This window comes from Mya arenaria, chromosome 3, assembly GCF_026914265.1.
Source record: "Mya arenaria isolate MELC-2E11 chromosome 3, ASM2691426v1".
Lineage (NCBI taxonomy): Eukaryota > Metazoa > Mollusca > Bivalvia > Myida > Myidae > Mya > Mya arenaria.
This window is the reverse complement of record NC_069124.1, coordinates 84478342-84495680: the sequence shown is the minus strand read 5'-3', so window position 1 is coordinate 84495680 and position 17339 is coordinate 84478342. Positions and strand designations below refer to the sequence as shown.

Here is a 17339-nt window from a genome sequence, read left to right as displayed (position 1 = left end):
AATAGGGGGTCCTGGACGTTGGGGGTCAATTTTGGTCAAGCTCACCCCAAGATGGAAGTTATTGGGCGGTGCTAGGTGATAGCCCTGGATGTCCCCTACATGCCAGTACCCGGTCTTGGGGCGTCACATCGCCTCCTTCTGGTCGTAACAGCCACCCAAAGTAGGTCCATGTGCTTGTTTTACCCAAATAGGGGGTCCTGGACGTTGGGGGTCAATTTTGGTCAAGCTCACCCCAAGATGGAAGTTATTGGGCGGTGCTAGGTGATAGCCCTGGATGTCCCCTACATGCCAGTACCCGGTCTTGGGGCGTCACATCGCCTCCTTCTGGTCGTAACAGCCACCCAAAGTAGGTCCATGTGCTTGTTTTACCCAAATAGGGGGTCCTGGACGTTGGGGGTCAATTTTGGTCAAGCTCACCCCAAGATGGAAGTTATTGGGCGGTGCTAGGTGATAGCCCTGGATGTCCCCTACATGCCAGTACCCGGTCTTGGGGCGTCACATCGCCTCCTTCTGGTCGTAACAGCCACCCAAAGTAGGTCCATGTGCTTGTTTTACCCAAATAGGGGGTCCTGGACGTTGGGGGTCAATTTTGGTCAAGCTCACCCCAAGATGGAAGTTATTGGGCGGTGCTAGGTGATAGCCCTGGATGTCCCCTACATGCCAGTACCCGGTCTTGGGGCGTCACATCGCCTCCTTCTGGTCGTAACAGCCACCCAAAGTAGGTCCATGTGCTTGTTTTACCCAAATAGGGGGTCCTGGACGTTGGGGGTCAATTTTGGTCAAGCTCACCCCAAGATGGAAGTTATTGGGCGGTGCTAGGTGATAGCCCTGGATGTCCCCTACATGCCAGTACCCGTGTCTTGGGGCGTCACATCGCCTCCTTCTGGTCGTAACAGCCACCCAAAGTAGGTCCATGTGCTTGTTTTACCCAAATAGGGGGTCCTGGACGTTGGGGGTCAATTTTGGTCAAGCTCACCCCAAGATGGAAGTTATTGGGCGGTGCTAGGTGATAGCCCTGGATGTCCCCTACATGCCAGTACCGTGTCTTGGGGCGTCACATCGCCTCCTTCTGGTCGTAACAGCCACCCAAGTTCCGTGATGTTTGGTTTCAATTGGTTAGGCTGTGGTGGCCTGTACGTCAAAACAGAGATTGATCATGATTGTATGTTTATTTAATTTTTCATTAATATTCATTTAATATTACATTTATTGCATCATACAGAACGTCCAGTCCTCGTTTAGTGGTTATAAATACATCTATACAGCGATCTATGTTATTGATATCAAACCAGACTTGCTGTCTTCTTTAATCGATATTCTTTCATCATTTTATTTATTGCATTAAACTGAATTACGTCCAATTCTTATTCAGCGTTCACCAATAAATGTGTTTTATGTTTCCTTTTACTTCCACAATCTGGTGCATTTCAAGAATTTTCAGTGCAAAATTTATTACGGTTATGATTAAATTCCTTATTGGCTGCTGACTTAATGTATTTGGCAATTTTCTCTATTTCGTCGTATCTATTTCCGTAAGTCAACGCAAACACTTATTGGCTGCTAGCTATTGGCTGCTGGCTTGGCGTTAGCTTTTTTGACAGGTGGCAACCTGAGAAATAGATATGTCGTAAACTACATCAATACCGACAGATTATATTAAGATTTAAATTTAAGGTTTTATGCATGCAAAAATGAAATGCTGAACGTTTGTTTGACATTTGCTAAAACCATGTTTCGAAAAATAAAATATTTGTTGAAAATATATTTTACGACAAACAAACCAATGGGTAATTTACCAAAGGCAAAGTAAGATTACTAATGACGAAAAAATGATTTTTTATTAATATTTTAAATAATACTGTAAATTTCATTAAATGCTTTTATTCAATTAATTAATTATTGAATTCAAATATGTGTATGCATTTTGTGTTCAAACTATGTTTCAAAATCATTGAAAGCATTTTTAAACATGTTTTTTTTTCGTTTAATTGTTAAAGCAAAGTATGGTGGACACGTCAACAACCTGAAAAAACATGGTAATACCTTATTATTGACAAAAATGAACGACATAAAGTTTTTTTTAATTTAGTTCGAAAAAAATTATGAAGGATTAAAGAATGATATACGCAACATATATATTTTAAATGCTTGTGTTGCATAAATAACACAATAAATCATAAAGTAATACGATTTCGTGACTAAAAAGTTGAGAAAAGGTTACAGTAAACTAATTGTATTGTTAAGGTTGCAGAACTACAAATGCATTCCCCATATTAATGTTTTATAGTGAAAACAGGGTTTATGTTTATCTATTACCCCTGAGATGTTCGTCTAAAAGTAAACCTGGGAGGAAAAGTCCACTAGGTGTTGGTCTTGAACCCATGACCAACTAGTGTTTTAGCTAATGCATAATGGAAGGGTAGTCTAAAATAATAGACATGTTATATGGGATTCTTCCAATCCCTAACATCTAAACTGGAATGTGCAAAAACTGGGGTGTTTTAAAAATTAGAAATTGTTTTTAGTGAAGTATTTTATGGTTGAAATTGATCATAAAAAGTTATATTCATATTTTACCATGTAAGTGAAATGTTATTTTGCACTAAACAAGCATTTAATGGATTAAAACAAGTTGTTTACCTTTCCAATAAAACGAAAGTTGACTGACACAGACAACAATTATGCAAAGGGGAACAACTCGATACAATCGTAATAACTCGGCCTCCTCCGACAAAGCTTCGAGATGGACCTCGTTATACAATCGTAACAACTCGGCCATAGCCGAAATGTTCAGAGCGATTTAAAACTGTGACCTGAAGCCTTGCAGGTGCCCTTCATGTATATATCGTTATGTTTTGACAGAATGAAATGAAGAAAAGCCGTCAACGTACAATTATTTGGACTAAATGGAAGGGTGCCCTGCCCTTTGTTTTTACCCTGCCCTTTTGCAGGCACTGGTCAAATGATAAAAGTTTGTTAAAATGCAATAGAAAAAGCGAGGGAATGAAAAAATTGTTGTCAAGCATTAGGAAACTTAAAAAAAAAAAAAATTGATACTTGCTGTGTACAAACAAGGCACAGCTTTTAGAACATTTTTTTTTTAAGCTGCTGACTGTTGTTTTTTTAAGCAGCTGACCTGGTCATTACCATTTATTTTAAAATTATAGACGTGTAATACGGGATTCTTCTAATCCCTAACTTAAGGCCTAAAAAAAATATATGTCTGTTTCCTGTAACATGCTAAAAAAAAGATGGGTCGGTAGGTAGGGATTTTTTTTTTTTTTTTTTTTTTTTTTTTTTAAATGTCAGAATGATCCAATATTCAAGTTTATTTCAGGTGAATTATTTTAATAAGAATTCAGTGTGATATATAGATTCAATCTTTCTGCCACTTATAAGCTAAAACTGCTAGCTTGACAGCCATCAAAACATAAAATACATCATCATTGTAATAAATCAAGACTAAGTGATTTTTTCACATCTATATATAGGTGAAGCTTGACAGAGAAACAGCATTGTTTATCAGTTATTTTTAGCCATGGTACATGTATTTCAGTTGTAGAATGCATCCTTTCAAAGGGCAAGCCATGGGTTCGACTCCCAGCAGTGGCAACATTATGTGCAATTTTGAGCATTGTCAGTATGTTCACCAGGGAAGCAGTTCATCTTTACACTTTGCAAATATAACCCAGTGAAAGAGTGAATCAAAGAACATTTAGACAATTTATTTTTGGCAATCGTTTTAAACAAAACTTTCAAAATGCATACATTTTCTAATAATAAAACATGATATTATTGCACAGACTATTTTAAGATAGACTGTGTAATAATATCAAGTTGTATTACAATTAAATGTACATGACAACTATTATAAAATAAAATGCTGTTACAACATGAACAGGCAAGAATCTCCACAAAACATAATTTTATATAAATCAATACTTCTATTGATAAATGACTAGAATCGATGACTAAACCATTTAACTCTTAGAGGCTGTCAGAATTGTACAGATCTTTGGGACCAGTGTAGACCCATGGTCTACACTGTTCACTGCTTGGACACTTAAACCTTACCTGCTGACTCGACAGCGAACAGTGTAAAATAACAGATTGGACTGGAATATGTTTAAATAGACTAGAATCAGTATCAAAAAAGCTTAGACTGACTAATAAAAAAGTAATACCATTTTCTTTTTTAAACAGTAAAACAGCAAAACTAGTACACGTACAGTACCTTAAATAGTTTCCACAACTTATTTTTTTAACAATTTTCAGTGTTTTAAAAAGATCTGCTGTATTAGATCCACTGTTCATTCTGTAAAAATCTCAAGCACGATAATCAATGTAACTTTCACCTTGTTGTTTTTTCCTTTTCTGGACTTGACTGTACTTAACGGGGGTTAAAACATTCCCAGAGTCAAAACTTGGTAAAATATGTTCTGACTCTGACGAACATATTATTTAGTTAATGCATCTTTGTTATGTAACCCAGTGCATCCTTGTCAAATTCCAATATGCACCAGCGATTGTTTAGTTGCAACGACATCTTTCTTACTTTAACTTTCACTTTCAGGTTTATCTTTCTTTCCGGAAGTAAACAAAAACATTTAACGTTCCTATTGCCAGTATTGCAACATCGTATTTTTCATAAATGGCAAAACCATAACAGTTTTGTTATAGAACCACGGACCTATAAACCAGGTCCGTGATAGAACTAAACTATAACTATAATTAGTTCTCCTTTCACTTTCATTAAAATTGACAGGAAGTTAGCGTGCACCTGTTTTCCGTGCTTTTTAGACCATGTGGTAGGAAAAATGTTTATTTTTCTGTTAACTCATTAAAAACTTATAAGAATATTTTTTAATTAACAGGAGATATAATAAAAAAAACTTAAAATAAATGAACAAAATATATCCTAGCATTGTTGTTTTTCAAAACCATTGCACTTAGCGAAAAAGCGGAAGGTATCCGTTAATTTGCATAATGGGCGGAGTTAATATTACGTCATTGAGTTTGAGTGCTGCTAATTGACAAGGTTACCGATCAGATTCCAGATCGATAATCACTTGTCACTTCGGGTGTAAATTGCTCTTGTGGGTTAAACAAACATTCAGATCATGCATTGAGGCTCCTTTCAGATGATACCGACTCTCACACCGAAATATCCCGTGTCAAAACTGATGCATATTACAAATGGATGATGCGTTGATTTCGGGTCATTAACGATTCCTGTGCGTCAAAACCCGGGAGCTCAATTGAAAGCCCTGCAGTTTAATGCCACAGCCATTAAGGTTTTTGCCATTGTTTCAACTTGTCAAACCGGAAACGTTTGTAACTATTCAACGTTTCGGACACTACCAAAATATTTAAATTATCGTTGTCATCATAGGCCAGAGATCGCTAAAAATCTGACTTTTCGAATTTTGGGGCATAAAAAAATTGCGGTCGATGGTAAAAAATTACGGTCGGTCGGGTTACAGGAAACAGACATATTTTATTTTTAGGCCTAACTTACGCTTCTAACCTGGAATATGATAAGAATAACTACAGTACACTCAACGAGTTAGACCCACTTTCCTTGCTCACTCCGAGGGATAAAGTCGATGATCGCGGACTTCCTCCGAGGTTAATACTCTGTTTCTAATCAGATAAGCAAGAAATCACTCCTGTTCAGAAGTTATTGTTTTTATGCTTATGTACATTAATAATCATACAAGATTCTTACCAGCGTTTAATTTGTATTTGTGTCTGTTAACACCAATTGAATATTGTCTTGACTTGTTAATAGTAAACATTGATGAATTGCCACTAATTGTATTGCATCGTAAAACAGCCGACATTTTACACGATTCTTAACCATGACCTCTGATGTCACGCGCATGATCAATTCCAGTGTTTCCTCCAGGAAATTCATAAGGCATGTCGGAAGGGGAGGAGTTTGGGAGGGGTGTCCCCTCCGGACGTTGATTTTTTTTATTTTCGTAATCAAAATGGTGCAATTTCCTGCATTTTAAACACGTTTACAGTTATGTTCCTATGATTTTTAATTACCAACTCAAGTCGGATTTACATTAAAAATATTTGCGAAAAGGTTTAAGTGTTACTCTTCATTTATTATTCCGACAATACAATATTGACAGTATTGATCGTAAATCAATTAACACTTATTGTTTACTTTGCATTCATAGATGATTATAGGGATGAAGGTCGCAATTACGACAGTAGTGTTTTTCACACATTCTCATTTTGATAAAGAATAGGACGAGTTTGGTTAATTGCACCGTCGATCCTCACCGACACGCCTTCATGCTGTCGTCGTTCCTGAATGGCTGGATATATGGTGGAAGGTTAACCAGGTTGCAACCATTGCAATCGAAGAAAAACTGTGTATTGTCAAAACTGATGATTGTTTTGATAAGGATTGTCGCTGCGCGGATTAAAGCATGTCGGCATATTAACGCGTGTCAGTAATTAGCCTTGCTAGCGGAAGGCACGTCGGGCCCAACAAGCCATAAAGGCCTAGCAGAAACCCTTAATACAATATATAGAGTCTTGGACCTATAAACCATGGATTGGCAACTCTCGTCTGTGTAATGCGATTAGCTCAAACTCACGTGTGCAGCACCATTTCATTCTGAGATCTTACCGTGTGGTCGTTTTTGAGACGTCCGACATCGGACGAATATATAAACATGAAGGAAAACATTAATTAAAACTAAATATAAATTAAATCAGGAACATATTAGGTCCTGATTAATACTTCGATAATAAGAGAGAATACAATAAAGGCAAACTACAAACATATTACATGCGACATGTCGATAGGTGTTAAAAATAATCATCAGCAGAGCTGGTGGAAATAACCGAAGATCGCTGTTAATCACCGATCGGAGATTCGGCGGAATTTTCCAATATTTGCCGAGCGCGCGCTAAGGATTGTGGGTAAATTATTATTTCTTATCGTTTCACAGATATCGGGCAGTTGCCAGTTGGTTTATTGGTCCGTGATAGAGTATACTATTTATTATTGGTGGTTAAAAATAGCTATGACGTTTTAGGGAATTTTTCCACAGAAAACGAGGCAAGAAGGCCTTCAACCATGCGCTCTGAACTTTGACCGCCTGATTTTCCGAAAATGTGTAATAAGTGACCTAGCCTTTTTCGGGTGAAATGTGTTTATCAATGTATTCAGCAGTGTTCTGCCAAGGATTGAAAAAGATGGGGCCGGATGGCCCAGCAGTCATGAAAATTAGGGGCCATTTTCAAAAGTGAAGGGCCATGACCTTTTCCAGGGGAAAAATGAAAACTTTTAAATGAAAGTGTTTTATTTACCCATTATATACATGGTGTAACATCCACATGACATCAGTATTCTCAAATATTGGACAGATCAATTTAACATTTAGAAAAAAACTATAAACATGGCACAATTGAGACACAATGATATACGTTGATGAACAGTTTCACATGTCAATGTTATGCTTTATCAGGGATGTGATTGACTGATTGAGGGGCACTTTTGGGGTAAAAAGCACACTGCCGTACAAGAAAAACTGGCACAAAAGCACACTATTATCTTTTTTAATCAGCTAAAAAAACAAACTTTTTTTTATTTATTTTTTTTTTTTGGGGGGGGGGTCCTTGGGGCCATAAGATCCACGTAATTCCGAGAATCCGCGGACAAATCACATCCCTAAATTATAACCCTCCCCACCCAGGAACATTTTCCTCTGTTTTGCGTTCCTCTTATGCACCTGTTGAGGGCCTCATTGAAATTGAATTTGTTTATATCTCCCCCCTCTAATTTGAGTTGTTTTCTTTTTCTCAGCCATGATGATGACATTGAATTTGGTAAAAAAATATACTACCCCTCACGGTTGGATAGTTACACGTATACGGACCAATGAAAATCATTGTTTTATCGAATGAATGCTGTGCTGTAAACTTCTGAAAAAGAAATCAATTAAGTCGAAACGGCTCTTTAAAAATTTAATTAAGTCAAAACGGCTTTTTGAAAAACGGGCGGGCCGATCGGCCCATCTACAGGTATTTCGTTTCGCCATCCCGATTTTTTCGGCACGTCCTTTGGCAGAACACTGTATTCAGTCATTAGTAAAAAACACGTTTATAAGATGCATGTGCAAATAGTGAAATACGACTGCATTTTTGTAGTAAGCTAAATTCATGTAAAACGTTCATAGGAAAAAAATAATGGCGATTTACTGCAGCCGTCATAATCGATGGAATTGTTTAATAAAAAATAACTTGAACGTAGATTCTTATCAAGTGTCCGCAGACTTTCTCGGAGGTTACCCCTCCGAGGAATGCCACCTTCGTCATTTTTCGGTCGATCACCCTCCGAGGGCCTTAAATTTCAACTCCGGGGAACGCGGACAAAAGATAAATTCGTTATGATGGCCGCGATAGCGAAAATCCGCGGAGGAAAACGGAAAGTGGGTCTAACTCGTTGATTGTACTGTACCCACTTTTGGTACAAAACAATTTGTATGTGAAGGATTTGCAATATCAAATATCGTAAAATAATCCGATAATGACAATTATTTGGACTAATTGCCATTGGCAAGGTGGCACTAAGAAAATCAAATACTTCTTGACAAATGTCTGATGGGTTTTTTTTTTTTAGTTTTTTTGTTGAATGTTCATGATGAAAATATGTTATGTAACCACAAAACCTTTTTTTTGCTTTATATAGCGTTTACTTACAGTATTTTCCTTACGCTGTTTAAAAGTAGAAGATTCAGCGAGTCACCGCCATTTTGTCAGAACATTTTACATACTTACAGTATTTTCTTCATTTTTACGATGTTTAAAAGTAGAAGATTCGGTCACCGCCATTTTGTCAGAGAACATTTTATTTTCGATGTTATATGAAGTATTAGTGAGCTTTTGATGAAGGACAGAGATTGTACACCAGAATCACACCAAAAAAAGTTTTTTTCTGTAACAAATTTTAGGACAATTATTTAATAAAATGTTTTACTCTTTGATATCATAATTGTAAACAAAAATACCAAAATGTAAAAAAAAAAATCGAGTCGAAGACTGGGTATGAACTGGTGTCGCCAAAATTGCAGTCCAGTGTTGTATCCACTGTGCTACGAAGGCTTTACCCTAAATGGTTGTAATTTTTAAGCTATATACCCGACATGGTAATATCACGTGATAACATTCTACTAGGTAGACATACCTAGTAATTTTTTTAATGGAAAAAAACTGCGAAAAATAAATTAGTTTTAAACTATATGTGATACTTCAGTAAGTAAGTTTCATTGTACACATCAATACCAAGTTAATGTCAGTTTTTGACAATTTTCTATTTTTTTTCGCTATTTCATCATACAGAGTACAGCCCCTTTAAATGTCATTTGGATTTGAAATGTCAGAATATTAAAAATTATAACCAAAGACAAGAAGTAAATAACAGCAGAGCTGAATGTGACATTCGTACCCTATTACCCTATCCTCTAGTCAATCAACATAAATGTGAATCTTTTGTGAGTTTTGTGGCATGGCACAATATTGATATCAAGTTTTATTTATATCAAGTATCTCTTCTCCTTAAAGTCTCCTCACTTTTCCCTAATTTTGATGAAGGGAGAAGTGACTTCTCCCCCCAAAAATCAGCCTTGTGAGAGCCATGGGGACAACAACCTGAGATGATAAAGAAAGTGTCTGAAGTGAAAATGAACAAGGAAGAAGAATTAAGACTCTTAATTTAAGAGTATTTTGTAGGGATATTACTCCAATGTGTACATGAACTTGCATATGCTTTATGGACTTTGATAAGGTACAATTTGTTACAACAATACAAAGCTAATATTGTGTGCATTGTTCTTCCCATTTCAGAAAGCACCCTGCCCCCTTTTTTTGCCCACCCTGACCTTTTTTTGGCCCACCCTGCCCTTTTTAATTTCTGGTTAAAACACTTCCGACGGAACACTAGCATGGCGCTCAAACCAACAGAGCTAACCAGGCGGCTGGTTCTAACCCACACAAAAACCTTTTAAAAACCAGCCAGATCCGCCCATGCATGCCTAGATTATGGTCCTTGAAAGTATTAAAAAAAAAATATTTTTAGCCAAGTCTACATGAGTGAAGTCTATTTTAAGCCAAGTTTACATGTAAAGTCAAGTCTAGGATTAAAGGACACAACTTGCTTTTTGGTTGTGCAGTTGGTTTTGTGTACTACTCTCCCTTGTTCTTGTTGAAAGGCCAAAGGCCATATTTAGCTCTATTGGCCAGTGTCTGGTGTTTGCGCATCCATCTAAATACAATTGGTTGTGAATGTTTGTTCAAATTATGCCCCTGGGGTCATTACTGGCCACGCCCCCAGGTTCACAGGTTTGGTATACTTAAATTGTAGAAATGTTTGAAAATCTTTTTGTGTGTTCGTGCATCCATCTAAACACAATTGCTTATGAATGTTTGTTCAAATTATGCCCCTGGGGTGATGGTATACTAAAATTGGGAATGTTTGAAAATCTTTTTGTCTAAAACAGCTATGCAGACCCTTGCTATTTTGAATAAGGCATAATTTAGTGGTCCGCTACCATGGTTGTTCAAATTATGCCCCTGGGGTCAAAACTGGCACTGCCCAGGGGGTCACAAGTTTCCTATTTAGGAAATATTTTTCAAAAATTATAAAATATTATGACCATATAGCAAGACAGTTGAAATTATGCCCCTTGGGCCAAAGCTGGCCCCACCCCTTTTGACCTTCTTTGTTGTTTAAGCTACAGCAATGAAATTTGGACCATGTGTACAGTTTTGCAAATGATCATCAAATTTGTCCTCGAAGACCTTGACTTTGACCTTTTGACCAAATTTGTTTATTTTTAAAGAAATTTTGACCATAAGTACAGTTTTGAAAGCATTTTTTTTCCTCAGATGACGTTTATTTGGCACATATTAAAATAGATCATGCAACTAACCTGCCTACAATCTGTCCTCAGATGTTGAACGTGCAACGTTTTCAGCTAACCCAAACACAAAACATAACTATATGTTGGTTGCCTATTACCCATACATACATGCACTGGATTGAAAATGACCGCAAGAGCCATGCCAGTAGAACATAGGCCCTTATGGGGCCTTTTGTTTTTCGCTGGATTATCTAGCAAAATAGCTAGATAAATCTAGCTAGCCTTAATCAACAGCACATATCTCCCAAAGAAAGGCAAATTATTGCTTAACTTTTATACAGCTGAGAAGCTAAGAACTGTCTCAACAAGAAAAAAAGACCTTTTATGCTATTTCCATTTACGATTCAATCATAAACAAATGAAATACACGCATTGACACTCTACCAATAGGCAAGTGGTTCTCAGACAGCAGTACTTCACAGACATTCAGGATTATTGCTTCATTTTGGAAGTTACATATCAAGCACCTGGTTATTATCAATCAGGTGCTTGAATGGTTGTAGTAGATACAGACACTTTTCATCAAGGAGTAAGGAGTATATATGAGGTTAGATTCCAAATGTTGCCAGTTTTTTTACAACTTCACATTCAACAATCAAAGATTTTGAATTCAGCCATAGTATATCATTCATACTTATTGTGGTCAAATGTGGGTGTTATTGCATGGAACTTTGATCTCAAAGCTAAACTGATGGTCAACACCAAAGAAATTCTCCTGGACTTGATAATTATTGAATGTGGTCAAGCCCATAAATTGTCTGCCAAGGTGTGATATGTGTGACTGAACATCTGGACAGGTGTGAGTCTTTGGTCATCTCTTCTCGTTGGAACTACCAATCCATTGTTATGATCATTCCAGAATTATGATACATATGTAAAAGAAAACACATTTATCAAGAATAAAATGGAATATTTTGGATTTGATACCTGCCTTGTAAGGATAATATATCTTCTGTGTATTTAATTTAAAATATCATCTTTTAAATAATTTGATGGCTTGAGCATTTTCAGACAAATGATTAGAAACAATAATTGCAAATTTCTAAATTAAAATGATGAAATTGTTTGTTGTTTTTCAGATTCCGAAGTTGTTCCAGTGGTTGATGGCGGGTGGGGCATTCCTGGCACTCTGGATAAGTCTCCTTCTGGGATACATAGACTCAGACATCAACGACTCAACCAAGGATGTCATACTTTTTGTGAGTTCATTTTTCTTTTGTTCTGAACTTCTGATACTGTAAATAATTGATTTACTTTTCCATTTATAAATGTCATTTAAAATTAAGTTTGAAGTAAATTGTAAAGTTTGAAATTGTAAAACTTCTTTGACTGAGATACATAATTGACTGATAAATGTCCATTCAATGACTCTACACAGCAGTTGTGTAAGGTGTTTATTCAAATTTTAACTATTCAAAGTTTTAAAGCAACTGTCAGCAATAGAATCATTGTTGCTCAAACAAATACATTTAGTCACACGAGCGTGTATACTTATCTTGACATACTGTTTCTTTATTTATAGCTTCCAGTATTTGTGATAGTAGCATTTGCAGTAAGTACAGTTTCAGAACTTAAGGTATTTTTTAAATAATGTATATGTTTGCTTCAGTTACTCAATACAACTTACAAGAGTGTTATATTATTATTTGATTTCATGACAGATAATCTTAAGAAAACATTTAAGAGTTTGTAAAGTGTAGGCCCTCATAAATAATGTTTAAAGAGGAGTCAGTGGGGTTTTTTTCAATGCCTAAATAGGGCCCTGTTTACTATTTCTTAAATTATTACCTGGTACTTTTTTCATAAATCTGATCGCAAAATTAAAAAAAATCTTAATATTTTACATCCTATTCATTTAAATTTTTGCATAGACTGTTTTAAATTCCTTTTTATAGGAGTGATTTGATATGCAAATAAGTCACTTTTTTTATAACTCATTGTTCTTTCTAACTTTCAATATTTAGTGCCTTAATTCAAAAGGCCCTGACCCTAGCAACAAAAGTTAAAAACACTGGGCATATCAGGGTCACCATATGGTTGATCAGTAGGATGGATGATGCGTTTAAACCGTAATTCCATTAATTGAATATGATGAGGTTGTTTATCAAAAGCAGTCCAAATATTATGCCTATCAACATTGAGAGCACATTTGGCTGCCTGTTTGATTAAAATGGTTAATATATTACACCCTTTACAATTGTCATAATTTGTTTTTTAATTGAACTCATTCAAGTTATTATGCCAATAAACATTGTGACCAAGTTTGGTCAAGATGAATCTCAAATGATAAAGTTAGAGAGTTGAAATATTTGTCTGCCATCCACAGGTGACATAAAAAAAGTTGGTAGAGTGAACTGCTTTTACAGTTATAGATGTTTTGATTGTTCTGAAACTTAATACACATGATCATCAATTTGTTCAAATGTTATGGCAGTTTTAAAAACTTATTTTTCTCTTTCAAATTTTACATGTATCCTTTTATGGAGAGTATGTTGGGCAGCACCATGGCGATAGTCTGTCTGTCTTGTTTCTTCGTGTTGGTAAATTGGAAATGTATGTGGGGATTCTAAAATGAAAACAATGATATTTAGTGTGATATCCATGTCTGAAGGTCATACTGAAATGAATGATAGGTCAAGGTCACATTTAGGAATCAATGGTCATAACTACCTTTAATTTATACTGTCCAATACTCGATTTTAGATGAGCCTTTCTATAGGATCTACCTCAATTTTTATGCCCCCAAAGGTGGGCATATTAAAATCGCACCGTCCGTCTGTCCGTCTGTGTGTCCGGCTCAATAACTCGTGTCCGGGCTGTAACTTTCCCTTGTATGGACAGATTTTAAAATAACTTGCCACATGTGTTCCACATACCAAGACGACGTGTCTTGTGCAAGACCCGTGTCCCTTCCTCTAAGGTCAAGGTCACACTTAGTGTTTATTCACAATGGAGTGCTGCATATAGGACACAGAGGATAGGTTGTCGTGTCTTGTGCTGTAACTTTCCCTTGTATGGACAGATTTTAACATAACTTGCCACATGTGTTCCACATACCAAGACGACGTGTCGCGTGCAAGACCCGTGTCCCTACCTCTAAGGTCAAGGTCACACTTAGGTGTTTATTCACAATGGAGTGCTGCATATAAGGACATAGAGTATAAGTTGTCGTGTCCGGGCTGTAACTTTCCCTTGTATGGACAGATTTTAAAATAACTTGCCACATGTGTTCCACATACCAAGACGACGTGTTGCATGCAAGACCCGTGTCCCTTCCTCTAGGGTCAAGGTCACACTTAGGTGTTTATTCACAATGGAATGCTGCATATATAAGGACATAGAGTATTGGCTGTCTTGTCCGAACTTTCTCTTGTATGGACAGATTTAAAAATGACTTGCCACTTGTGTCAGACATACCAAGACGACGTGTCGCGTGCAAGACCCATGTCCCTACCTCTAAGTTCAAGGTCACACTAAGTGTGTATTCACAATGGAATGCTGCTTATAAGGACATAACAGTGTAGGTTGTCAAGTATGGGTGGTATTGTTTATGTTTAGAGGCAATTTAAAATAACTTGCCATATGTATTTGACACTTAAATGCAAGATCAACTTTTCATGTACTGACCTTGTTCATAGGTCAATGTCACATTCGGGGGCATTCGTCACATACTGTGACAGCTCTTGTTCCTTTTAACTTTTAAGACACGAAATTTAATGGCATTTCTCATACCAGTAACTTTTTCACTCGGGATAACAAATAACTTTTTCACTCGGAATAACAAAGTATTCGAGTGCTCATTAATTGTTCTGCCAATGAACTATTCGAACCTGCTCTATATGACATTTTACTTGTCTATGTGCTGTTTCAGCTTTACTCTGTGGCTGTGATAGGCTACCGAGTGGCCACATTCAATGATTGTGTGCAATCTGCAGAAGAACTGCAGAACGTAAGATTTTTTCTGTAAATACATAAAACTTGAAAATGTAAAAGTAATATTTATCAATAGTTTCACATTTAAAGTATAATAATTACATGAAAACTGCCACACTTACATAATGCTACTATTGTTTTGGTTTAGTTTGAAAAATAGGGGATATTGATGTATCCATCTTTGTGACCTGGAGACCCAATGCTTTTATTGGTATTTTTGCTGTGACTTGTAAACAATTACAATGTATTGCATTTTTTGCAGGATATAACTGAGGCGAAAAAAGATTTGATGGCGAAAGGTTTTAATTTTGACTGAAATATTTCAACAGAATTTTGATGTGACTTATATTAACACTATGTCTACTGATGTTAAACATCTTAAATTGTTCCGAGTGAGCTTATGAGAGCAGCACAAGAAGAGATCTGAAGTTTGTGCCAATAATCTTGTTTTGTGTTTTGTGTCAGTTGGAAGCCATGCTTATATAAAGCACAGCAGAGATTCTCTTGTACATTGCTAGTGGATGTTTGGATTTCCTTGGATAATTGTTCATGATTACTACAGTGCTTCTGTGCAGGTCACAAAAATCAGGTTGTAGTTTAAATTGAATCTTAAGGTATTAAGGTTAATGAAAGGCTGGTCATTCCCAGTCAAGAAAGATAATTTGATGTTGCATGTTTCAATAGTGATATGTGTTAACAATTCTTTCCTGTGTTGTCGCATCACAAAACTATGATGTAAATTTTTCATTCTAATTTGTAAATCCATAACATTTATCAGCTTTTGCAAACAGATTTTATTGATGATTGATGATATTTATAAACTGTTCATAATAAATGTGCTCATTTATTGATTTGCTTAGTGTTTACACTTTTCCATAGCTACAAGTCTCTCTTTAGTCGATGGGAAGACATAAAGACAGTCTTGTATCACAGATGTAAAATATCCCACAACAAACAGTTTTTATGTGTTGGCATGACTTTTGAGCATTTCAACTACTTAAGACATTGAGCTTTGAACTCAAAACTCGAAATTGACTTAACTTGCATTGCTGAATGATACATTCAGACCTCAGACATGTTGCATATTTGTGCTAGGTTTGACCAGTTATTATGGCCTTCAATGTATATAAAACAATGGCTGTCAAGGTATATGACATTGACCTTTGAACAATGTAAAAAAGGGAAGAAAATAGCAATGAAATGTGTGGACAAAGCAAGGAATGTTTATGAACAAGTGGAATGTATAAAACCACTAATTACCCCTTATTGATGTTTTAAACACCACATGAGATCCATGCATGGTCACTGTAATATGTCAGTCTTATTGTTAGTCTAATGCCAACTAAACCAATGAGAAACATATGGTCTAGACAAGACCCTTATACATGGGTCAGTGTGTGAGAATACTTGCAAAATCCTTTTTCTGTGTGCGTGGGCATATTCGAGGAATGTGACAGGCAATCGCATTTCGGTTGAAGTCACCAGTTATATCAATTAATGGTTGACTAAATTCAAACTCAAACTCATTTTATTCGTAAGAGGCCAACGGCCACCGGCCCAAAACACAGTGTACATATAGCCCATGAACAAGTAATTGACTAAATTGACTCTTTGATCAGTATCTGGTTAATTTGAGCTAACAAGACAGTTTCCAGGTGCACCTGTTTATTTCCTGATGTGGGCGGGTAGTACACTGCATTCAAATAAATTGTGGTGTTTGATGTCATAACAAGTGGACAGGTAATCGTTTGTAGTACCCGGTAAATTGTCTGAATAAGAAGCTCTTGTTACATTGAGTAAATGCAGTCTTCTTGGCAGGTACAGCAACTCCTCCTATTCTTTCATCACATACACTGAGCTTGTCAGATTAGCAAATGTACAAGTTATCTTCAAAGTAAGTGAAATCAGCATTCAGTTAAAACAATTATATCAGTGCGCAAAGCAATCGAGTCATTAATGAGGTCTTGTTTATGACATGGAAATGACCTGATGTTGAGAATGGAGACAACAGAAGCATCCCCCATATGCTGAAGAATTAGTAGTACCGTGCCATGTTTCTGAGAAAGTGGTCTTAGTTATGTCAAACACATGTGGCATGTTATTTAAAAATTTGTCCATACATGACCACCTGTACTCCATGTCCTTATATGCAGCATTCCATAGTATTCAAAAACAAAACAAAGTGTGACCTTCACCTTATAGGTAAGGACACGGGTCATGCACGTGACATTGTCTTGGTATGTTTAACACTAAGTTATTTTAAAATCCGTCCATATTTGAGAAAGTTACAGCGCAGACACCTATACTCTATATCTTTTATGCAGCATTCCATAGTAATCAATGGAACACGAACCTTATAAAGTTAACCAGTAACCAGTAAAAAAGTTACTTACTAAGTCAGTGTGTGTATACCTAGTGATAAATTACGTCATAAATGTTTTGTCTTACAGCAATATTTTG

The 17339-nt window shown here is 36.3% G+C and overlaps 1 protein-coding gene across 1 annotated transcript; it reads left to right on the top strand.

Annotated features, from left to right (window-relative positions):
* The first annotated feature begins 1894 nt into the window (after nucleotides 1–1894).
* LOC128229355 (dolichol-phosphate mannosyltransferase subunit 3-like) lies at nucleotides 1895–15726 on the top strand. The gene is made up of 5 exons (XM_052941228.1): nucleotides 1895–2036; nucleotides 12026–12145; nucleotides 12469–12498; nucleotides 14818–14895; nucleotides 15142–15726. Exons 1-5 carry the CDS (start codon nucleotides 2034–2036, stop codon nucleotides 15193–15195), a joined length of 285 nt encoding a protein of 94 aa, XP_052797188.1. The 5' UTR covers nucleotides 1895–2033; the 3' UTR covers nucleotides 15196–15726.
* Nucleotides 15727–17339: the final 1613 nt, after the last annotated feature.

Excerpts from the sequence above, each read along its gene's own strand:
- LOC128229355 (XM_052941228.1), top strand. Across the intron at positions 12,146-12,468 it reads CCAAGGATGTCATACTTTTT|CTTCCAGTATTTGTGATAGT; the intron begins GTGAGTTCATTT and ends CTTTATTTATAG. Across the intron at positions 12,499-14,817 it reads TTGTGATAGTAGCATTTGCA|CTTTACTCTGTGGCTGTGAT; the intron begins GTAAGTACAGTT and ends GTGCTGTTTCAG.